The sequence below is a fragment of the Ailuropoda melanoleuca genome, chromosome 15 (assembly GCF_002007445.2).
Source record: "Ailuropoda melanoleuca isolate Jingjing chromosome 15, ASM200744v2, whole genome shotgun sequence".
Classification (NCBI taxonomy): domain Eukaryota; kingdom Metazoa; phylum Chordata; class Mammalia; order Carnivora; family Ursidae; genus Ailuropoda; species Ailuropoda melanoleuca.
This window is the reverse complement of record NC_048232.1, coordinates 11,504,526-11,529,509: the sequence shown is the minus strand read 5'-3', so window position 1 is coordinate 11,529,509 and position 24,984 is coordinate 11,504,526. Positions and strand designations below refer to the sequence as shown.

Sequence of the window (24,984 nt, the reverse complement as noted above, 5' to 3'; positions counted from 1 at the left end):
TGAAGAAAATTCCAAGAAAGATGTATTCTTTTTGTGCCAATTTTCTTTTTTTCTTTTTTTTTTTCAGAGCATAAACTATGGTAATTATTTATTTATTTTTTAATTTTTTTAATGATTTTTTATTATATTATGTTAGTCACCATACAGTACATCCCTGGTTTCCGATGTAAAGTTCGATGATTCATTAGTTGCGTATAATACCCAGTGCACCATGCACTACGTGCCCTCCTTACTAGCCATCACCGGTCTATCCCAATTTTTTTAATGTATATCCCAATTTCTGGTTTTTAAGCTCTCTTGGAGGGGGGATAGAATACTGTTTATGCAGCTATATGGAGAGTGGGAGAAAAGGACATGGATCTAGCCTGGAGATGAAGTTAATGTTAGGAAAGAGGTTTTTAGAATAAGGATTGGAAAAGAAGACAAGGACAAATAGAAGTTACAGAATCTTCCCCAGATCTAGAAATTTCACAAAGCTCCCTGGCCAGGCTATTCCATTAGTAGGTTTGTGTGGAGGGTCCAAGTAGGAGGGTCCAAGTAGGAGAACAAACAACTATGAGCTATTTATCTCCATATACAGAACATGGACTTCTGTGGTCTGGACCCATTTGCAAGTGGAATCTCTATGTTCTTATTTTACATATAAATCCATTTAAATAATACACAAATTATCTCACCATGCATACTCAAAGACGATAAAGCCATTCCCAACTGTTCTAGACCTACAAGCCTGTGGTTCAGAATAAAATCTCAACTTGCCAACCCAACGACTGAGGGTCATGCCCAACTGTAGGCAACACACGTCCCCGGGGCTCATGGATCACCTCTGTTCCAGCCTGGGGACGGCCATCCCCGGAGAAACCTTATACCTTCAGTTTTTCCCACTTTGCTATCTTAACTACCTGTGGCACACTCCTGCAGAGGTACTGCTAGATTCTAGGTTAGCCTTGACCCAGCACTTGTTTTGGGTCAAAAATGCCACTAAGAGCTTTTGGTATTATCTCACTCAAACTTCATTCTCCCACGAGGTGGGTGTCCCTGACACCTTTTGTTCACTCTTTAGAGCCATCTTCCACTCATTCTGTGTCCTGGGGGCTGACATGTAGGGATACCTGAATAAGGAGTGCACTCCGTGACCTCTGGTAGGGGTTCGCCAAAGGGGCCCCCAGTGGAGATGGCAAAGGAAGGGGGAGATCAGGGCCAGGGTACGTGCTGGCCTGGCTCCTCTCAGCCAGCACGCAGGCTGGTTCTACCCCTTGACTGAGGGCCACTGCTCCTCAGGGGCAGACCCTACCAGGCACTCCTCCTCGGACTCTGGTAACTGTTCCCGGCCTCCCTTCACCACCTTGGATCTAGAGGTGTTTATGGCTCAGCTGCTATGAAGCTCGGGGTTACAGTCCCTTCTATAATTCTCATTTTGAAGGCAAAGAAACTAATAACGGAGCAAAGTCAGGACTCGAGGCCTACCCAACTGCTTCCAGGTTTGAGTTCTTAACTATTTGGCTGATTCACTCAAGGGAAGGAGGCTTGAGAATTGAACCTTATTTTTCTGTCTTGACTTTGAATGCTCTCTGTATGTCATTTAGTTTGCCCAGCTGCCCCTACATCTGTAAGTAGAACCCATGGATTGGACCCCACCTTTCCAACCCCATTTCCCACACTCTGGGTCTTATATGTTAAGATGCTCAGAGTTCACTCCCCACCGGGCACTTTTTATTTCTGCACCAAGGTAAAGGTATGTACTTGACCTGGGCTGCCCTTCCCCCTTCACTTGCCTCTGGCACACCCTTGAAGACCAGCTGGGGTGTTAGTAGGAAGACCCAGCCCCTTTCTGCCAGTTGGGGTAGGTGCTCTGCTCTGTGCCCCCGGGACAGAGGGCAGCACTCCCCAGTGACATTTACTACACGCTGCCCTGAGCTGTCCTTGAGCTCCTTAAGGCAGGAGTCTTAGGTCTTACTCTCATCTTTGAATTCTCAGTGGCCAGCCCCGGGTCTGCCCATAGCAGATGCTGAATAAGTGCTTGGATGAACAGACACGCTCTTGAAGAAAAGGCTTCATCATTGGCTGTTGAACCCCCTGACTAGTCTCCTAAACAGAGATAAGGATTCACGGTGTAGGAGAGCCCACCACTTCCCCAGCCCAGGGATCCCTCAGAGATTCCACCTACCCTCCTGTATAAGACCCATACTGGGAGGCAGTACGCTCTGCTTCGTTGACAGACGTTCCAGAAAAACTCAATGTGCAAAGCCTGGTGTTGGGAGCAACCTGGCCTATCTTTGTAGAGAGAATGCAATGTGGTTTGGATGACCTAAAATGTCCCTACTGGGCGTGGACACATCCCATAAAGGAGAAGAGTTTCCATGAAGGAGAAGGCTTTTCACATAAACGAAAATGAAAATCGGCAATGGCCAACCGAGGCTGATTGGGCAGTGCACAATTTTTCTTGGAAACTGAAATGCTGTAATAGCTTAAGAGCTCCTGCTGAGAGGCCCCGTGGGTCTGCTGGGGTAATTATGCTACATATGTTCTTCTTGCTTGTTTGCCCTTGGCCCTGTGTCTGTGTCCCTCTGAAAACGGATGCCTGCTAACAGGGTTCCCAAGTAACAATCAGTCATTACTTCTTTACCCTTTTATGTAACTTTATTTCCATAATTCACCTCAACCCATTGGGGGAAAACAATATGGAGGTGCCTCAAAAAATTAAAAATAGGACAACTGTAGTATCCAGTAATATCTCTTCTGGATATATTTCCCAAAGGAAATGAAATCAGTACCTGAAAGAGAGATATGCATTCCCATGTTCACTGCAGCATTGTTTACAGTAGTCAAGACATGAAACCATCCAAATGTCCACCGACAGATAATAGATAAAGAAATTATGGCATATGGGGCACCTGGGAGGCTCAGTCAGTTAAGTGTCTGACTCTTGATTTCGGCTCAGGTCATGATCTCAGGGTCCTGGGATCAAGCCCTGTGTTGGGCTCCGTGTTCAGCTGGGAGTCTGCTTAGGGAGTCTTTCTGTCCCTCTCTCTCTGCTCCTTCCCCCACTCTCTCTCTCTCAAATAAATAAATAAATCTTTAAAAATTATGGTATATATAGAAAAAATAATATTATTCAGCCATAAAAGGAATATGGATGTTCCATTTATAGCAACATGAATGAAACTGAAGGGTGTTATGCTAAGTGAAATAAGCCAGACACAGAAAGGAAAAAACTGCATGATCTCACCTATACATGGAATCTAAAGAAGCCTAGAACAGTGGTTACCAGGGGTGGGGGGTTAGTGAGGGAAATGGGGAGATGGTGGTCAAAGGCCAAAGTCACATATATGTAGGGTGAATAAGTCTAGAGATCTAAGGTATGGTGTGAGAACTATAGTTAATAATATTGTACTGAATACCGGACATTGGTTAAGACAGTAGATCTCTGGTGTTTCATAACAAGAAAATATAGTTAACAATGTCAGAGTGTATGTTAATTAGCTTGACTGTGGTAATCATTTCACTATGTATATTAAATCATCATATATACAATTTTTATTGAAAAAAAATCATGGTAGAGAAAGTACCAGCCACGTTTAACATTAGGCAGTGACTTTTTAAAAAGTGTTTATTATGGGGGTACCTGGGTGGCTCAGTCGGTTAAGCATCTGACTTCCGCTCAGGTTGTGATCTTAGGGTTCTGGGATTGAGCCCGCTTTTGGCTCTGCACTCAGCAGGGAGTCTGCTTGTCCTTCTCCCTCTGCCCCTCCCCAGCTCATGTTCGCTCTCTCTCTCAAATAAATAATATCCTTTAAAAAAAATGTTATTACGGTAAAAAAACCTTAACGTGAGATCTACCGTTTTAACAAATTTTTAGTGTCCAGTACAGTACTGTTGACTCCAGGCACAATGTCCTACAGCAGACCTCAGAGCTTCCTCATTTTGCATAACTGAAATGTTATGCCTGTTGCTTCCCCATAGCTCCCTCCCCCCACCCCTGTCAGCCACCATTTCAGTCTTTGGTTCTATGAATTTGACTATTTTAGATACTCATGTGAGTAGAATCATGCAGTATTCGGCCTCCTGTGACTTACTTCACTTAGTATAACATGATAAAGGTTTATCCAATACTCCATTGCATGCGTAGACCATGTTTTCTTTATCTGTTCATCTGTGGATGGACATTTACATTGCCACCACGTCTTTGTTCTTGTGAATAATGCTGCATGAACGTGTTAACAGCTCTTTGAGATCCTAATTTCAATTCTTTTGGATAGATACCCAGAACTGGGATTGCTGGATCATATAATAAGTTCTAATTCTAATTTTTTATTTATTTTTTATTTTTATTTTTTTTAAAGATTTTATTTATTTTTTTATTTGACAGAGAGAGAGAGACAGCCAGCAAGAGAGGGAACACAAGCAGGGGGAGTGGGAGAGGAAGAAGCAGGCTCATAGCGGAGGAGCCTGATGTGGGGCTCAATCCCATAACGCCGGGATCACGCCCTGAGCCGAAGGCAGACGCTTAACCGCTGTGCCACCCAGGCGCCCCCTAATTCTAATTTTTTAAAGATTTATTTATTTATTTATTTGAGAGAGAGAGAGAGAAAGAGAGGGTGGGGAGGGGAGGGATGCGGGAGAGGGAGAGAATCTCCCTGCTGAGCGCTCGACATGGGGCTAAATCCCACAACCCTGACATCAGGACCTGAGCCAAAATTAAGGACCGGTCGCTTAAGCAACTGAGCCACCCAGGTGCCCCTATTTCTAATTTTTTGGGGAAGCTCCGTTTTGTTTTTCCACAGTGGCTGTGCCATTTTGAATTCTCCCCAACAATGTGCGAGGGTTCCCTTTTTCCCACTTTTTCCCGTTCCATTCAACACTTTCTCTTGTTTTTCGGATTTCTCCAAAGAAGACATGCACATGGCTAGCAGGTACATGACAACAGCATGTGTGCATGTGTCCGGGGTACCAGAATTCAGACTACCTGACGTATGGCATAGACTAGATAGCTACATTAGAACAGCTGGTTTGTTTCTTTACATGGCCCAGAGAGCGGTCAGTGTGAGCACAAATGATCCCTCTTCATGGGGGTTTCCCTGTTAGGTTTCCATCAAATATTAGCTGGCTGGCTTTCATGCCTTCTGCTCTGGATGTGAGCACAGGCCAGCAGCAGCTGTTCCTGGCCCTCCCGAAGTCACATATACCTTCCCTGAGTAGCCCCTCAGATCCCCACTGAGGACAGAGGATGAAAACCACCCATCAGGTAGTCCTCTTGTGGTCCCCAGATGCTAACTGGGCATCGGCTGTGTCCCAGGCCTGGGGATCTACTGTAGAAGGAGACCGTGAGTCCCATTCTCATGGCTTTTGCGTTCTATTTGGGTGGGGGGGGGTGGGAGACAACACCCAACACTAAGCTTCAAAATAAGCAGGAAATTGAAAAAATAAACAGGAAATAGAAAAGTAGACAGGAAAGGTAATGGGAAGGTGGTCACAGGAAGTCACAGTATTTCATTCTGATTCGAGAGTATTCCTTTTCATACACTGTTCCCTGTGCCTGGAATGCTCTTCCTCTCATGTCCACTGCTGTGGCTCCTCTATGCTCCTAGGGCCCCATGTGCCTGGCCCTTATCCTGTGATGCCTTTCCAGACCCCCACCCTTCCTCTGAGCTCCCCAGCCTCTTAGGTGTAGCCTCATGGCACACGTGTGGTTTGATATCTGTGTCCCACCATCCCGTTAGATTCTGAGCTCCCCGGGGAGGTGACAGTGCCTCATTTATCTTCGCCATCCCCGGCACCCAGCCCAGGATGTGCTCAGCAAAACTCTGCCCGATGAATGAGCCTGTCAACACCTCAATGTTTCAGGGACTGCCACCCCCTCACCACACTCAATTCCTCTCTGAACGCTTCCTGTTCTTCACACTCTACCTCAATCCCATCTCTTTCTTGGGTCCCCTCAAAAAATTTAAAAAGGATTACGTCATGGTTATTACATGTGTCTTCCCACCTTGATCGTGAGTTCCTACAGGAGAGGGACGATGTCATATACTGTATTTCCTTTGTTTTTCATTAGCATTCAACAATAATTAATATTTGTCAACTGACTATTCTTTCATAAACGGGAAATATTTACACGAAAATTGCCTGTGCATGTTTGCACACACAACGGTACACACTCAAGTTGACTTACGAAGTAGGGTTGAACACCCTGAAATGGATGTTTACTCTGGGGGAAATAATTTAACTGAAGTTTCTCATGCATTACAATTTTTCAGTTATTTTTGCAGTGAGACCTGCTAATGCCCAAAAGTCTCTGCTGTAAGTCCTCCAAAGTGGATCGCAATGAGCACAGCCAATCGTCAACAACTATTCTCTGCGCTTACATTTGCCCTGCACCCTGATGCTTTCCTCCATGTATCAATCTCCCTGGTCTGTTTTCCCTCCAACAAGTTGATGCCCATGAGATGACACACCCCATAGATCATATACCCCTCGTTCCCAGTCTGAATCCTTAAACCTGAAGCTGAAATATATGGCTGAAGGACTTTGACTAGCAGGGGGATTTGCACAGAACCAAAGAATTTTATTCTGGGGTCGAGTAGTCATCCTCTGGCACGGCCAACCCCTCACTTAGGGGACTGGGAAAGTGGGTCCCAGTGAGATAAAGGGGTGGCCTCAACTAGAGCAAGTGGCAGGCCTGGGCATCTATCGGTTTGGAGGAACAAAACCCACTTCAGCCCAATTCTACAGAGATTTATAGAGCACCAACGTTTGTGCCAGATGCTGATCACGTAGTAGTGAGGAAGACAGGCCCTGTTCTTGCTCCTCCGAGTTCAGAGTCCGGCTCTATGTGACTAGCACAAGCAGGATGCTGACTTTTCTATAAAGGAGAAACTATGTGGTGTGTGTCCTGTAAACTCAATAACAATAGCCACCATGTGTTGAGTATCTACTGTGTGCCAGGCACTGGGCTATGCAACTTACACATTTTGTCTCACTGGTGAGACACATGTACTTATGATATAAGCATGTCTGGCTTCCATTTCCAGATGAGGGACTGCATGAGAGATGAGGCAACGTTCTCACACTGAAGGGGCAGAACAGAATTTTAACTTTGCTCATCTAATCCCAGACCCAAGTTGTATTAACCTTTAATATCTCTGACTGCAGTCAAAAGTTGTATTAACCTTTAATATCTTTGACTGCACTGCAATCAGATATGTTATGGCAAAGATGAGGAAACGCATACACGCTCTCTTCCTAGACCTGCCCTCTGAGGTCAGGGTGCTGTGTGTTTGTACGGGATACATGAAGCAGAGCCAGGACCAAGGCTGTAAGACCCGGCAAAGAAATAAAGACCAGCGGAGTCCTTGCACTCTGAAAATCAACACCTGACCTTCTAACCCAGAGGGGAGAATTGCTGGGACTATTAGAGCCTGTCCGTGTGAGACAGGGATTGGAGAAAAATGAACCTGAGTTTATACTGAACCAGATTCTAATATGATCACATCCAGTAGCCTCACTGAGCTCCCCTGTGGAGCCTCAAGGTGTTGTAAAGGATAGAAATCCTTTTGTCAAGACTTTGTGGAACTCTGCAGGACTGGGTAGGAGTTCGCGTGTGCCTCACGGACCCAAAGTAGTTGGGAAATCAAATAACATACATAAGTGAATTTTCTAAGCACCTGCAATGTGCTTAAGTGCCAAACCTTATTTTCAATATTTTAGAGTTTTGTTTGTTTGTTTATTTTTTTAGGGAGAGAGAGAGCACATGTGAGGCAGATGGAGAGGGAGAGAATCTTAAGCAAGCTCTACGCCCAGTGCCGAGCCCAGTGCAAGCACAAGCTCACGACTCTGAGAACATGGCCTGAGGTGACACCAAGAGTCGGACGCTCAACAAACTGGGCCACCCAGTTGCCCATTATTTTCACTATTTTATACAAAAAACATTTGGGTGCAATAGTCCACACTGACAATCGAATAATCACCAGAAAATGGCAACCCAGAATCTGCTGTTGAGTCTAATTGGATAAAAGAGCTCTGAAGGAGAATGGAGACATGACTTTCCAAGGAAAGGTTTGCTGTTGTCCTCTGAGGGCCGACAGTCACTGTTTTCAGAAAGGTTTCCTGGTGTGGTTTCCTCAGCCTGGGATTTTGAGAAACAAAGACACAGATGCCAATCTTGGCTACAACAAGTGTGGGTTGAGTGACCTTGGGGAAATGACATAGCCGCTTTAAGGCTCAGTTTCTTCTGTGAAATGAGGATAATAGCGCCCACTTTATAAAGAGATATAATATATACAACAAATACTATATAATAATATGCATTATATATAAAATACATGCATAGATGGATAGACGGGTGCAGAGACATACAGATAATAGGCAGAACCTGGGAAAGTGCTGTCACATGCTCTGTAATCCCTTTCTAGTCCTTCAGCTGAAGCACTCAGGTGGGATGCCATTTACCACCGAGAAGAACAACGGGTGGGGGACAGAGGAACAGACAAACCCCAAGGGACTCAGTCCCATGACCTCAACATGGAAATGAAGCAATATATTTTTAAACTTTGTGCAAAGTCTCTGAATCATCCACAAGTCCTGCCCATCTATCCTGACCTAAACTTCTAAGCTTGCTCAAGAAAGGAGGAAGAGCCGTGACCAAGTTATGGTCCTAACGTTGTGCACTGTGTCATGAATATGAGGACAGGGTGTCCCAGAGACCACCTCGTCACTTTGCTCTTTGTAGCCCAGTATTTCCAAGCATTTAGCCTGGGAGCCCTCGATTCCGGGAAGAGCTCGGGATCTCCTGAGAACATTTATGCAAAGGCATATTTGTGAAGAAAGAATACTTTTATGCAATTTAGACCAGGGTGCCACGGAAATGACCAAAACAACAAACCTCTACATATATTATTGCAAACTAAGTAAGCCACATAAGGTCAACCCAGCCCCAAAGAATCCCTGGAAAACATTCACAAAGCCAACCAAATCTGGGTGTCTCTCCTTTGGAAATGAGTCTGTCTGATACGCAACAACTCTGGGAAGCCCCCTTTCCCCTTTTTGTTTTGGCTCTCAGTGGGTATTTACGAACGTCTGGGACCTGTGCTAAAGGATCTGAGTTTTATTCATCTGCTCTGGATAACATGACAGACTTTAATAAAATAAAGCAAAGCTTTTTAAGCTGATAAACCTCTTGTACTTAGCTGCAAGGCCCACTTAGTGAACAAAACAGGTTTCAGCATATAATTCGGATTTATAAAATAGAATGACCAACGAGACCCAAATCATTACCAAGAAGTAATCCAATTATTTCAGCAACCATATGTTTGATTATGCATGCTCCAGAACTTTCTCCCCCCAAACTTGGAAGAGATCAGGCTGGAGAAACTAGGAATAGTTCACATATTAAAACCATGTGCAGGCTGACTTCAGCAAAGCACGACTGATAAAAAAACAGTGGATAAAGGTCCCATGTCACCCCCGGAGATTTGGGTTATGTCTTGAAAGCTGAGAATGAGTAAGCAGATCAGGGAAAGATCGAGAGGAGAAAGGAAACCCATTTCTTGGAAAGTTTATACACAACTAGAGCTGAAGATTGGGAGCCGGGAAGGGGAGGGGCAGGAAGGCGACTCAGTACTTCCCCAAGGGTGAGAAGTGAGTAGCATCCTCCATTTGGAGTAGAACAGTTTTAAAGGGGTGGGCTGGATAATGCAGTGTCCACAGCTGTTGTGTCTATGGTCCCACTTCCAAGTGCCTAACTTTTTGATCGCTGCATTAGCCAGATGGACAGCACCTTGAGGATGTCTGGCTCTGCGTCTCCTCCTGCAGGTCAAACCCAGCCAGAGGAAGCCCAGCCTAAGCTCCTTACACTCTGTTCTCTCTAACAGTGGAAGGGAGGGCAGGCAGGGAGGAGGAGAAGGGGGAGCTTCAAACAGCCTTTTGGAAAAACCCAGCGAAACTTCCAGCAGCTAAAATTAGCTCTCACGAATAATGGATTTCATCCCGAAGCACTGAGGGGTGTAGATGTCCCGTCTGGAGGTGATTAACACCAGCGCTAACTGATGATTCTGAACCCTGGGCGGATTTCCAATTCGACTTTTTGCATTGAGACATTTTTCCCTTGGTTGCAGGGCTCTGGCTTCCTCCCTCCCAGCTTGCTTTCTTCCTCCTCCCTCTCTCGCCCTCTCTCTCTCTCACGATCTCATCAGATCTAGATCCATAAGCGGTTGTGTCCGGACGGACAGCCGCATTTGGGAAACGTCTGGGTACTGCCACAGCACGGGCTTTGGCCTTTGGTCGCGCTGTGCACTTGGCCCCTGGCCTCTGCTGACTCTCTCACAGAGCTGAGGGTGCCTAGACAGCGAGCCCTCAGAGCACAGCAAGGGGACAGGAGGGCCCGAAGCAGTCCTCAGCAGGCTCGGTCCACCGCATGCCACACTGTTCTGCACAGTCACCTGCTTCGGTCTGTCCTTCCTTGGTCCTCTCACCCCCTCCGCGAGCATTTCCTGACTTGCTCCTAGAATTCAGGGCCTCTCCCCTTCCCGCCTCCACCATCTGCACCTCCTGGTCATCAACCCATCATGGAGTAAGGGGTCCAAACTCCTGACTTGCCACGGCACCTCCGATGTACTTTCTGCTTCTTCACACCATCTACACGCCGCCTCCCTCCCAACCCCGGGCTGCTGCGCTACGTACCAGATGGTAAATACGGAAAAACATCATCAGGGCCTCTTCTGACGCTTTCGTCTGTCCACTATGGTAACAGGTGAATTAATAATCCTGATAATTCAAAGATATTTTTTCCCCATCACCAAGTGTTAGACATTAGAAGGTCAAAGCTTGATCAAATCTTTCAAGTACTTTTTGAAAAATTATGTTTCAGATCGAGTGGTACATCTCGTCTCAAACACAGGAAGCACATTGTATCTTCAGATAATTGGTCTTCAAGGATAAACCATCAATCTCCCTGCACGATGGCCAGTATTTGAAGATAGCCTGTCCAGAGCCAAATTCCCATCACCTCTGTTGTGGAGACTTCCTCAAGGCCAGGGCAGGGTTCACGGCTCTGCCCTGGGAGCTCTCGCCTCTTGTTTCGGTGACAGCGAAAAAGACTGGATTTTAACTGATCTGTTTACTGTCTGTTGCCTCCAGCAGACAGTAAGCACCTCCAAGGCCGGGTTGGTAATGAATCCATCTCTGCACCCCTGTCATAGCACCTGACACATATTAGGCTCAATAAACGTTAGTTAAGTGAGTGAATGTCAATCCCCTGCCTTCCACTCTCCAGGCTAAATCTCCTGAAACATCTAGCTCCTGCTAAAATGATGGGTTTTCAGGAGATGATGCTGACATGAACAAAAGAGAGCAGAGGAAGTGACATGTTTTTCCATCTGGCCTGAAGCCACGCCATTGAGTGTAAAGGTGCTATAGGTGAGACATTCCCTTCCTGCTTCTCCCTCCAGGTGTCTTCTCTACCCCAGGGCCTTTGCGAGACAAAGACATTGGTGGATTCACTGGCAGGAAGTTGCCCCGACCACTTAAAGTGCAGAAGTGCTTTACCTCGATTGTCCTGGTTGTAAAATTCCCTCCATCACTGCTGTGCACACCCCTCCACCCACTTTCCGAAACCAGACAGTATTTGTTTGACTACGTCCTAAGGGGTTAGAGGTGAATCAACTGTCAACAGACGACCAATAAACTCTTTCTCCAGAAGCAGTAGGGAGAGGGCCCCAGGCCCACAGACAAAGCAGAAATGTGGTCAAGTGGTACCTGTGTCTGAGATTAAAGCTAACCAAAAGGCATTTGGCTACACACAGGATCCACTCAGCAGAGACAGTGGAGGGGACACGAGGCATCTTTCTGGAAATCCTTGGAAAGCACCACACAGAAAGGCAGTTGGTGGAATAAAGTCAGTAAGCCTGAGAATGACAACTACCAAAGCCCGGTGCTGTACAAGTGATGGCACCTGAGGGATGGAAGAGCGAACAGGATAGGGCTGCAGGGTGGAAGGCAGGAGATGGAGGCGTGCGCCCTGGCCAGCTGCCAGGAACGGCCGTGCCGCAGCGGGGCAGAAAGACTCACCGGTAGACAAAGCCGTGGAGACGACTATAGGCTTTGCGAAAACACATCAGGCCATCCAGCTCTAGGGCTCTGATTCCTTGTTTGTAAAGGAAACTTCTGCTTTTAATTTGCTTTCTCGTGGAGCATTTCTGACATGCCTATCCAATTACCCCATGGGGCCCAGATCTCATGATTTAGTAAACTGACGCTCCAGGTTTTTTTTTTTTTTTAAATCTCTTTTGAGTCTAGTGTGAATCAATTTGCTGGGATCGTCTGAGCAGGATGAATAAACAGATTAATTTAGTTTCTGAACTTCGAAAGCCGAAGTCCAGACCATGGACCCACGGCGGCCTAAACAAGGCAATGTGTCCATCCCACAAAGCTTATGAATCTAACGAGATGATTGCTGCCTGCTGGCAATGCCAGTTAATTATTCCAATTAGCGTTCACACTCCCCCTGATGGCAGTAACCACCATCATGATGCCTCATGCCTGGGTCTTTCCCTGGGGATAATTCTACTGCATTGTCTCCACCTGGAGTTTGGGTTCATGCTCTTTTCCTGGGACATGTGTATCCATAAGGAAGCAGCTGTCGATGGTTTAAAATCATGATGACTACCTTGGTAAGGAGCGTCCTTTGTCTCAGAAAAGGGACCTTCCCTGCAGAGGAGGCCTTCTTAGCGCCACCCTCACAAAGCTAATTACACCGTGTACATTGGCCAATCGATATTTACGTGACCTAGTTTCAAAGACGGAACAATGTCAGAGGCCAGTCAAAAAGCAAGGGGATTATTTTAAGTACTTGGCCTGGAGGTTCTGGGAGGCAGGGAGGTCAGAGGTCACAGCATGGGTAGAGGCCCTGCCACCCACGGCAGACCCACCCTAACCATCCAGCCTGCCCTAAGGCTCTAAAGCCTAAACTTCTTAAGACCTCAGCCCAGTTCTGACGCTAGCAAACATCCCCTCTGTTTCTCCATACCGTGCTGTATCCCCGAGCATAATTTAGGCAAGCCGTCATTAACTCATCTCCTTGAAGTTTCGAGAAGAAAGGCAGCGTGTGTGATCATAAAATTCAGTCTGGTCAGTGAAATGCTGATTCTATTATGTCCTCGAAACTTGTGCTTTCTAGGCTGAGCCACGCCTCCAACCTGGACACCAACATGCCCATCAGGGGCTCCAGAACACTCTGTCCTCCTTCTCAGTAGTTTAAGTAATGCAGGGAAAGGTGTTTTTGTTGTTGTTGCTGTTGTTGTTGCTTTTGTAAGTCCTGATCCCCAAAGAGATTCCTGACAGGATAAGGACCCATTTGATGTATTTTTAAAAATGAGTATCCTTGATAGAAAAAAAAATTTCTCCTTCCAAATGATGGATAACATAGACTTGAGTGCAGAGATCAAAAGAGAAGCAATTCAGCAAGTACCTGCATTGACAAAATGCAGAATGTTTTGCCTGGCGTGCAGAGGAGAGGAGGACCTTTGGTACATGGCCTGTCACAGCTGCTTTTGCTGTGATGGGATATCTCAGTGTGACAGGTTGATCAAATGAAAAAAATGCTGCACGCCAAAAAACCTTAGAGGCTAATCCATTTTCCATCGCAGGTGATGCGAAGAATGGGAGTTGAGCGCGGACCCCCACGGTGGAGCTGGCTTCCCCTGTGTGCTGCCTGTGGGTCATGGGCAGCTCAGCAGCCGGGCTCCCTGGTCTCCCCGTGAAGGATGGGAGTGGCGCGTCTGGGCGCAGTGCGTCAGGGGGAAGTAGCAAGAGTCTGAGAGTGAGATCCATGAGTTCTAGCTTCTAACCCTAGTTCAATTTGGAGCCAGCCTTATGCTGGGAACACCAACCGAGGCCCCAGGCTTCTCACAGAGGATTTTCATCAGCCCTGAAACGTGCCTCAGGCAACCTCATTCCTGAGCCTGCAGTCTCTGAAATGCCAGTCTTACCCAGCCTTTTCGACATACCTGGAACGGTGCCTCCTCCTTCCTGAATACCCCTGTCCTCCATGGTGGCTTCATCCCAGGAATTCCTCCAGCTATACACAAGCCTCCCCGCATGTCCCTTCATCTCCTCGTGAGTCTTCTTGTCCCGCCATTCACATTGTTAATATTCTCATGAGAGGCAACTGGGTGGCTCAGTCAGTGAAGCATCTGCCTTCGGCTCAGGTCACGATCCCAGGGTCCTGGGATCGAGTCCTGCATCAGGCTCCCTGCTCGGCAGGGAGCCTGCTTCTCCCTCTCCTCCCCACTTGTGCTCACTCTTGCTATCTCTGTTGCTATCTCTCCCTCTGTCTCTGAAATAAATAAAGTCTTTAAAAAATTATATCTAGAATTTGGCCTATCACTCACAAGAATCTGTACATCTTGGAAGGAACCATTGAGATGTCCAAAGTCCATTCATTCTCCACTTGAGACTCTCAGGGCTCTGGAAGCCATCCAAGGAAACAGAAGCCCTGCCTGCCATTTTGGAGTCTGATCCAGTCATTTAATCAACCTGAGACTAACCCCTGGAGCAAAGCTAGTGGTGACCAGGAAACCACATTTAAGCTTACCAAGTTTATACTTAAAATAGAAATAAAGAAATACAGTACTGCTTTACTTAATATTGTATTTTAGTCCCATCAAGTATTGTCTCGTTTACTGTCATTAGAAGGATTTGGATGTACTATGTTCAAACTATACCCAGTATATATATGTGTGTATGTGTATGCCTATGTGTATATATATACACATATATACCCGGATCTCTCCTCCAGATTTCTTTTTTTTTAAGATTTTATTTATTTATTTGACACAGAGAGACAGCCAGCGAGAAAGGCAACACAAGCAGGGGGAGTGGGAGAGGAAGAAGCAGGCTCCTAGTGGAGGAACCTGATGTGGGGCTCGATCCCAGAACTCTGGGATCACGCCCTGAGCCAAAGGCAGACGCTTAACGACTGCGCCACCCAGACGCCCCTCTCCTCCAGATTTCTGACCTCTCCATGTGCATACACTGTTCCATGGATATCTCAAAGAGGACTTAAGTTTAACACACCCAAGATGAAATTCTTGATCTCACTGATCCCCCTAAACTTGCTCCTCCACTACCCTCTAATTCTTTTTTCTTAGCTATCTACATGATTGCTTAAACCAAAGACTTGGGTTTACACTTGAAACTTCCATCTCCTTTATCTCCCTCGTCCAAAATACACCTACCAGTGGACCCCCATCACTACCTCCCTGATGGAAGCAACCCTCACTGCTCACCTGACAGAGCCTCCCAACGGTCTCCACCCTTCACTGCTGTCCTGTCCAAACCCTGTTCACAGAGTAGCCGGAATAACCGTCGAGTGAAAATCAGGTCAGTTCACACATCTGGCCCAAATCCTTCTTTGGCTTCCCATTAAACCTGTGTTAAACCTAAACTTTCTGCCAAGTCTCTCCTTCCGCAGGCTCTTCCTACCTCTTGGAATATAACTTTCTGATATCCTGTCTTGACTCCATACTGTAACCACGTGGGCCTTTCTGATTTTTCCCTACCTGTGGGCCATGGCAGGCACGTTCTTTACCTCCTGCAAATCCGTTTCCTGATTTCTTCTTCCCCAGCACAGCTGTGATCTGTCCCTCCTCCACATGGTCACCTGCTTCACTGGGCCACCTGTGATAATCCCATTTTTTCTTCTAGGGACCGCTTTAGAAATGAGCATGGGAGGCATTTCTGGCCAAGGAGATGTGTGGGAACGTTGGCTGAGGGACTTCTGGGGAAGACATTCTAGCTCTTACAGGCACAGGGAGCTAAACATCACCTCTTCTTCCACGAGTTGTGCTTGCATCATGTTTGGTTGGGGAGGGCACAAGGAAAACCCAACGCACTGAGGATGGCGGAGAGCAAGGATGGATACAATCTGGGACTGAGGCTCTGACTTAGGCATTGGTGGGGCTTTTCTACCTATGCACTTGTTATTATGTGTGGTATGACTTTTTTTAAATGCTTACGCCAGTTGGGCCTCGTTTGTCTGTTACTTGTAGCTGAAAGCATTCTCCCCGCTCACGCTGTTCACTCTGCCTGGAGTACTTCCTCCTCACACTTTATCTGCCTAACCTACTCACCATTTAGGTTTTGTTTTAGGTCCTCTGCTTAGAAAAGACTTCCCCAACCACCCACTGGAAATAGGTAACCTCTGTTCCACTTTGCCAGAGCCCCTCGTGCTCTTCCTTTAAAGTACTTTGCATATTTTAAAATTCCATGATAATTTATGAAGTTTCTTTGAATGCCTGTCTCTTCCACGAGACCATGAGCCAGCTTCACAAACACAGGGGCTGTGTATGTGTTGTTGAGTGTGCATTTCTAGCATAGTGACAGGTGCATGGTACATATTCAGTAAACATTTGCAGAAAGAAATAAACAAACACAAGCTGGATATAACATGGAAAGAAAAATCCTCTCTTCTCTCAATGACGTGGCCATGTCTGCATGTGAGAGCAGGTGTTAGCACAAAGAGCTGGACTGGAAGTCAGAGCTGGGCTTGGGTTCAAATGTAGATTCTGATACCAAGTAACATTATTTAGTTTCCCTGAAGTTTGATCTTCTCTCAGTGGGTTTAATAATAACTATACCTATCATGTAGGATTGTAGGGAGGGTGAAGGGAGATAAAAACTTGTGACCATATTTATATTCTTGCACTGTTATACAGATGTTTGACGTTACCAGTATTATAAAGTAGGTGCTATGTCCATCCTGAAATGTCCATGTTTTAAGGGGATTCCACTGCAATAATTCTATTGCTCAGCACAACCAAACCATTTACTATAGACTGAATAGTGTCCCCCTCAAATTCATAGTTTTAAGCCCTAACGCCCAATGTGACAGTGTTTGGAAATGGGTTTTTGAGAGGTAGTAAGTTCAGTTGAGGTCATGAGGATGGGGCCTCCATTATGGGATCAGTGCCTTTATAAGAAGAAACACCAGAGAGCTTGCATGTTCTCCTTCTGCCTTTTGAAGACACAACAAGAAGGTGGTGGTCTGTGAGGTAGGAAGAAGGTCCTCACCAGGAACCAAATCAGCAGGCACCTAGATCCTGGACTTCCCAGCCTTCTAAACTGTGAGGAACAAATCTGCTGATTGAGTCACCCAGCCTACCATGTTTTGTTCTAGCAGCCAGAGTTGTCTAAGACACCAGGGCTTATCCCAGTAAAGCCGTCTGCACCTCCTCATAGCTGTGAAGGTACCCTACCCCAGTGCCAAGACTTCAGGGAGACAATTACATATACAGTTATATATACAAAGGGAATCGATCGACATTAGCGTAGACCAGAGTGGTATTTCAAGATTCAGAACAGACATGAAGGAACAAGCAAGCAGGAGCCCAGATGAAGGGCTTCTCTAGATGACACCAGCTTTGGTCCTCTGCAGGAAGGAGAGTGGCCCGTCATTCATTTTTTTAAATCTTCCATGTCAAGTTTGGCAAGGTAAGACCCCTGATAAGAATTTCAGTCGGGGTTTTAAGAAGTCAGAGTAAAGGACACATGGCCTGTGACTGCTTTCTGTGTACCCAGGAAGCTCGTTAATGAGGTGTGTGTGTGTGTGTGTGTGTGTGTGTGTGTGTGTGTGTGAATTATTAGGGGAGAAGGTCCACAGCATTCACCAGATTCTCAAACAGTCTGTAACTTCCCCCTCCCCACAAAAAAGGATGAAACTACCATAGAACACAATTAACATGCTTTGAAAGTGAGAGCACTATGTGAGTATAATATGCGAGTTTTATAGCTCAGACAAATCTGGCCTTTACCTATTTCCATAAGTGGGGGCTGTGAGGACAAGGACATTATAATGGATAAATCCTGTGATAATGGCAGGAATCTACAGGAGCTGTCAACTAAATCCACGCTAAACTACAAAAGCTGACCAGTTAAATGTATGCTGTAGAAAGATCGCTTGCCTTGCAGATAATGAGACAAAGCCAACACAGGGGGAATGTTTCCAGCAGTCCCTGAGGATGCCACATACTGTCAGACCTTTCTCTGATCACAATCCCCCATGGTCTTTCATTGTCTGTAGCAGGTTCTATCTGCTAGAAAGCCTTCCCTTCCTCGGGGAGAAATTCATTTCCTATCAATTATAGACACCAGTTGGCCCAAACGTACCCTAGGAATATGCTCCATAGTAAGCATTTGAAAGTATCACCACAAAAAGAAATTGTAATTAAAAAATTACTCTACAGTGGACTTAAGCAAAATACAAACTAATAATAAAACCCCAAATTGATCACCCTGAAATAATTGCAACAACCCTGTGATGGCCTTTCCTGGGTTGTGGAGATGAGGCACCAGAGAAGAAATGGGGAATCTAAAGGCTCAATTTTGGTTTTCATCACATTGCTTCTCATTTTTCATTTCTTTTGGAGATGTCCTAATTCTTTCATAGTGGTTTGTATCCCCAGGAAAGTCAAGGTGGCACATGAGAAGATGCTCAACATTGTTAGCCATAAGAGAAATGCATTGCAGCATTATGTATAATAGCCAAGATATGGAAGCAACCCAAGTGTCCATCGATACACACACACACACACACACACACACACACTGGAATATGACTCAGCCATACAAAAGGATGAGATATTGTCATTTGCAACAACATGGATTGACCCAGAGAGTATTATGCTAAGTGAACTAAGTCAGACCAAGAAAGACAAATTTATGATTTCACTCATATGTGGCATCTAAAAAGTGAAACAAATAAATACATAAACAAACAAAAAGCAGAATCAGACTTATAAATACTGAGAACAAACTGATGGTTGCCAGATGGAAGCGGGTGAGGGATGGGCCAAATGGGCGAAGGGGAGTGGGAGGTCCAGACTTCTAACGATGGAATGAATAAGTCATGGGGATGAAAGGAGTAGCACAGGGAATATGGTCAGTGGTACTGTAATAGCCCTGGAAGGTGACAGACGGCAGCTATGCCTGTGGTGAGCACAGTGTAACCTATAGAGTTGTCAAATCACTATGTTGTACCCCTGAAACTAATGTTAATACTGTGTGTCAACTCTACTCAAACAAACACATTACAAATAAATTTTAAAAACGAGGAAGCAAATCACATCCACAACGAAAGCACTTCTTATCGATCAGGGTGTCTATTATAAAGCATGGGAAATCAGCGTTGGGAAGGGTGTGGAGAAACTGCAACCCTTGTGCATTGCTGTTGTGAATATAAAGTGAGGGTGCTGCTTTGCAAAACAGTGTGGAGATTTCTCAAAAAGTTAAATGGAAGTATTATATGATCCAGCAAACCCACTTCCAGTATGCACCCAAAAGCAGACATTTGTCCACCTGTGCTCATGACACCATTATACACAACAGCCACGAGGTGGAAACCACCCAGTGTCCACTGCTGGCTGAATGGAAAAACACAATGTATTATATGCATATAGTGGCCAATTACTCAGCCTTAAAAGAAGGAAATTCTGGCGCCTGCTAGAACACGGATGAATCTTGAGGACATTATGATAAACAAAAAAGCCAGTCATGAAAGGACAAGTACTGTATGATCCTACTGACATGAGGACCCTAGAGTAGTCCAGGTCATTCATGGAGACAGAAAGTAGGAGGGTGGCTGCCAGGGACTTCAGGGAGTTAGTGCTCAACGAGGACAGTTTCTCTTTGGGAAGATGAGAAAGTTCCGGAGATGGACAGTGGTGATGGTTGCACAGCACTGTGAGTGTACCTGATGCCACTGAACTGGATGTTTAAAAATGGCTAAAATGGTAAATTTTGTGTTATCTGTATTTCGCCACAATAAAAAAGAAAAAAAAAAAAGAAAGGAAGGAAGGAAGGAGCCAAGGTGGTGAGCAATACTTACAAAATATAGGCAATCACCCCAATGGACCAGCAGTCAACAGCTTTGCTGTACGGTTTCTGGGCCAGGACCTCAGGAGCTGTGAAGTGAGAAAGGAGAGACACAAGCCTGACAATTTAAATGCCTAAGACAGAAAACATTTTTTAGATTTTTCTTCTCTTTTTCTGTCTGCAACAAAAAAGCTCAACCAATCAATCAGTCAGAACAGGTGCTAGGTACTACAATTCAGACGAGACTGAGTCAGAGAAAGGTACACTCCACAAGGAGCCTGGGGTATGACTTCACCTAAAACTAATTCAGGGAGCATTTCTGGCCGTGGGGTAGGGCCTTCCTGGGTGTTGTGGGGGCGTGAACGTGAAGCTTCCTCCTCATACCTTCATGGAGCTCACAATCCAGAAGAGTTGAGACCTGAAATCTGGTCCCTGGGAAGCCTGCCTTAGGCCTGCTCTCAGCTCACTCTGCGAAGTTTTGGGCAGCTGACCTGTCAATACTAATATTTCATTTGTTCATCCATGAAACAGCAAAAATGCTCCTTAATCCCAATTCCTCAGTTCCACCCCAAGAGTCCACCTTCCCAGGGGTCTTGGCTTATTTTGTCCTATTCTCACACTTTCTGTTCCTGGCCTTGTGGTTCGAGCCCTGTGCTGGACACCCATACCCAGTGTCTCCCGACCGGCAGTGGCTGCTGTACATATCTGTGCAAAGAGCAAATAGATACAAGAAAAAACAGTGCATCTTCACAAGCAAAATCTCCTTTTCACCCAAATATACTTGATGGATGTGTCTTTAGCATAGACTTTCCAGAAAAGAGACTGGACAAAGCAAAACTAGCTGTCTGCTGGATTGTGTGTTCTATGGCTTTGGGATGCATTAACTCACTTACCCCAACTGGCCTGGGGGGGAAGGGGAAGAGCTTAATTATCATTATCATGATGACTCTCAAGTCACAGGTGAGGACCAAGAGGGACTGACAGGTCCAGGAACCTGCCTAAAGTGATCCAGCGAGAAAGTGGTCTCCATACCAACTTTGTCTCCAAGGGACTAACCTGAATGAAGCCTCTGCCGTGACCTGGGTCATTCATAAATGTTTTCTACTATAACCCTTTCAGCAACCCTCGTGATGTTCATTCTCTGCACCTGATCTAAGGGAAATGAGCCTCGAGAAGTTCTCTTTCTGATGCCACCCAGGAGATATGGACCATCTGGGATTTGAACCGGGTCAATCTCACCCTCGTCCTAGTTCCATCCATCGGAATATATTTATTGTTAAGGCAAGTGCTTCTTTAGTCTGTAAGAAAAGTCTCATTGCAGAAAAACTAACAGGAAAATCCTCTCTTATATTCGTTATGATAGATTTTCTAAGCAGGACTAAGGATGTATACAAACTTTTGCTGAATGTTTCCGGTTATGATAAGAAATCCAACCCACAGATAACCCCCAAATCAACGCTTTCAGCCCCCATTCCTCCATACTTCCAATTAGACTTTATTTTTTTTCTTTTTTATCAAGAGCAAAATAAGTACGTCTGTATGTCCTTTCTTTGCTTCGTTCACCCTCAGCGCAAGAGTGAAAGGAGAGATGGAACCATAAAGCTAGGGAACTCACAAATTGGAGAAGTGGCCCTTGGTTAATTGGGAGCTGGCCGCATCAATACTTCCTCTTCCTATAACTGCTGAGAGCAAATTCCTCAGACACTTCTATTATGGCGACTGACAAAAGGGAGCCGTTTACCACAGTAAATGTCCTGCTGATTTAGGAGGTATGCTCTCTCCAAGCTGATGTTTGGGTCTGAGCGGCCACAAGGGCACAGACGGTGGGAGGTGATGGCATCTGCAAGGAGCTTAATTCTGAGCCTCCAGAGCCATCCATGTAGCCTGATGGAAAGTTCAAAGGCACAGAAGGCTCACTGGCGACGTCTGACCCAGTGTCACTTTCCCACAGGACAGATGGCAGATATCCTGAGCACAGAGCCAGGCTGGCAAGCCAGCCAGGCTCAGCCACTCCAGGGCACTGAATGCCAAACAGTGGTGTGGGGGCAGCCAGAGTTCAGGGTGGGATTTGGGGTGTAAGCTCATGTCACCTACCAGGTGTGACATGGCGACAGGTGTGGGGAAGGAGCCCTGAGAAGGAAGAGGTCGGCACCTCCAACAGTTGATTCCACAGTTTATAAGCAAAGATTGAGCCGACCCCCTGAGCCAGGATGTGTAGAGGGGTAAGAGTCACGGCCCCTGCAAAGCAGGTTTCAGTCCAAGGAGGAGCTGATCTTGTGTTCTTTGGAGCTCCCCAGACTCAGCTCTCCAGCACTTCGGGCATGGGGAGGGCTCCTTAAAAGAACATCCTCTTCCTCCTTCTCCCCCTCCTTCCCTGCCTTTTAGAAAGAGGGAAATTCTGGCCACCATCCCTTATTCAGAAAACAAAAGAATAAAGAACATGGTGTCCCTCCAGAAGTCCATATACCCAGGGGCACGTGGACACTCAGCATTGCACCTTCGGGCTGGCAGAGCGACCTGTGTTTTGGAGAACTGTGCAAGGCCCTGCGTGCACTTGAAAAGCAAGTGGCTGATTTTTATGCGACATGGAACGGGGATGTTGCCTGCGATGTTTAGACTCTTGAAGCCACAGATGACACATATAATTTTTAAAACATGAGATTTTGTTTAAATGGTGGAGTTTATAACATCAAGTATACTTTTTTTTTCTTTTAAAAAAATGGTATCTGGATCTATCTCAGATGCTTGTAGTCTTGCGACTGACAAAAGGGAGCCACTAACAGAAAGATGCTGGGATCAGTAGCATGGGTGTTGGGGGGGGAAGTTCTAAATGATTAACAAGCAATACTGGTGGTAAAAGTCTCTGTATTTATGCCAAACATTTCTTCTTTCTGGTGTTGTGTCTTATCTAGGTTCTGTCCACAACAGCACAATAAACATTTTTTAACCAATGGTTGGCAGGTGAACCACTGGCCTTCTGGCGAGGTTCTTCACTGTAATTGAAACAAATGGAGAGAGTTGGACAAATGGAGAGAGTCCTTGGATGGGTAATGTCACAGTAAAAGAGAGAAAGCAGACTGATCTGGGAAGGGATATTCTCACCAACCTAAAATATTTTAAAAACTGTATCATGGCAACACACACTAATGACCTTGATTCCAAGTCCACTTTTGATTTGATTCTTGAAACCAAACAGTCTCCAGGTGCCTGGGTGGCACAGTCGGTTAAGTGCCCGACTCTGGATTTTAGCTCAGGTCATGATCTCAGGGTCGGGAGATCAAGCCCTGAGTTGGGCTCAGTGCTCAGCATGGAATCTGCTTTAGATTTTCTCCTTCACCCACTGCCCCTCTGCACGCCCCCACTTGCGCTCTCTCTAAATAAATAAATAAATAAATAAATAAATAAATAAATAAATACATAAATAAATAAAATCTTTAAAAAAACCCAAATGTTCTCTGGGTCATTGTTTGAACAAGCCTACTACATCCCTTTAGCTACTTTTCATCTCATAGTGATTCTTGGTAAACATCAATTTTCAGGCAATATTCAAAACCCTCCTGACAATTTGCTATGACCATGAAATCATGCTGAACCCCTGGGATCCACTGGGATATTTTCTTTCCTGTTCTCCTCTGGGTCCTGCAGTTGGCTCCCCTTGTTCAGCCAACCTGTTGAATTCTTCTGGTTCTTGGCCCCCTTCCTACTCTCTCCCAGATCCTTTCAGCCTGTAGCCTGTGCTCTGTGAGAGTCCACTTCCGGCTCTGATCTTTTGAGAGACCAAGTGTCACTTTGAGAACCAGCCACGCTCCCTCATATTACATTATCAATCTTATACCATATAATTCTTGGCAAGAATTTGGCTGTAATTCTAAAAAGTCACAGCATCCAATTTACAAACTTTCAGACAACAAACGACCTTCCAGGCGGAGGAGGCCCAGAGCACGGTCGACCGGGGGCCTTGCCAAGTGGGAAGTGTTCTCTGAGCCATGCCCACCACAAATCCACCACCTCCCCAGCACTGTCAGATGCCAAAGAACTTCTTCATCAAGGAGAAACATTTTNTCCTTCACCCACTGCCCCTCTGCACGCCCCCACTTGCGCTCTCTCTAAATAAATAAATAAATAAATAAATAAATAAATAAATACATAAATAAATAAATAAAATCTTTAAAAAAACCCAAATGTTCTCTGGGTCATTGTTTGAACAAGCCTACTACATCCCTTTAGCTACTTTTCATCTCATAGTGATTCTTGGTAAACATCAATTTTCAGGCAATATTCAAAACCCTCCTGACAATTTGCTATGACCATGAAATCATGCTGAACCCCTGGGATCCACTGGGATATTTTCTTTCCTGTTCTCCTCTGGGTCCTGCAGTTGGCTCCCCTTGTTCAGCCAACCTGTTGAATTCTTCTGGTTCTTGGCCCCTTCCTACTCTCTCCCGGATCCTTTCAGCCCGTAGCCTGTGCTCTGTGAGAGTCCACTTCCGGCTCTGATCTTTTGAGAGACCAAGTGTCACTTTGAGAACCAGCCACGCTCCCTCATGTTACATTATCAATCTTATACCATATAATTCTTGGCAAGAATTTGGCTGTAATTCTAAAAAGTCACAGCATCCAATTTACAAACTTTCAGACAACAAACGACCTTCCAGGCGGAGGAGGCCCAGAGCACGGTCGACCGGGGGCCTTGCCAAGTGGGAAGTGTTCTCTGAGCCATGCCCACCACAAATCCACCACCTCCCCAGCACTGTCAGATGCCGAAGAACTTCTTCATCAAGGAGAAACATTTTTCTCTTCTGCCTGTACCCAGCGCAATTCACGCACTTCACGTGTAGTGGGAGGGTGACAGTGACTCTCGCCACCCCCACACCTCCTCATAGAGGGAGGCTTTGAACTGAAATAACTTAATTGGAATTATTGACACTTGACAAAGAGCTGTCATGAAAAGACACCGCAGCCTGTGATGCCATCCCCCAGGCAGAGCAGGAAAGGGCTTAGTCTCCTGGTACAGCCTAGATGGAAGGAAAGGACTCGAGGCAAGAGGGCGCTTGCGTTCCTCCAGTACATCTCAAGTCCTAGTCCCTGGAGGCTGTCAGGGGCTGTCACGGGCAACAGACCCAC

General features: G+C 45.8%; 1 protein-coding gene across 2 annotated transcripts in view; it reads right to left on the bottom strand.

Annotated features, from left to right (window-relative positions):
• The window catches only part of CAMK1D (calcium/calmodulin dependent protein kinase ID), a 431,244-nt gene that overhangs the window by 19,612 nt on the left and 386,648 nt on the right, over positions 1–24,984 (bottom strand). For both annotated transcript variants that reach the window (XM_002928067.4, XM_034643631.1), the window contains exon 6: positions 19,874–19,949. In XM_002928067.4, coding sequence (XP_002928113.1) covers positions 19,874–19,949 — 76 coding nt within the window. The remainder of the gene's footprint in view (positions 1–19,873; positions 19,950–24,984) is intronic.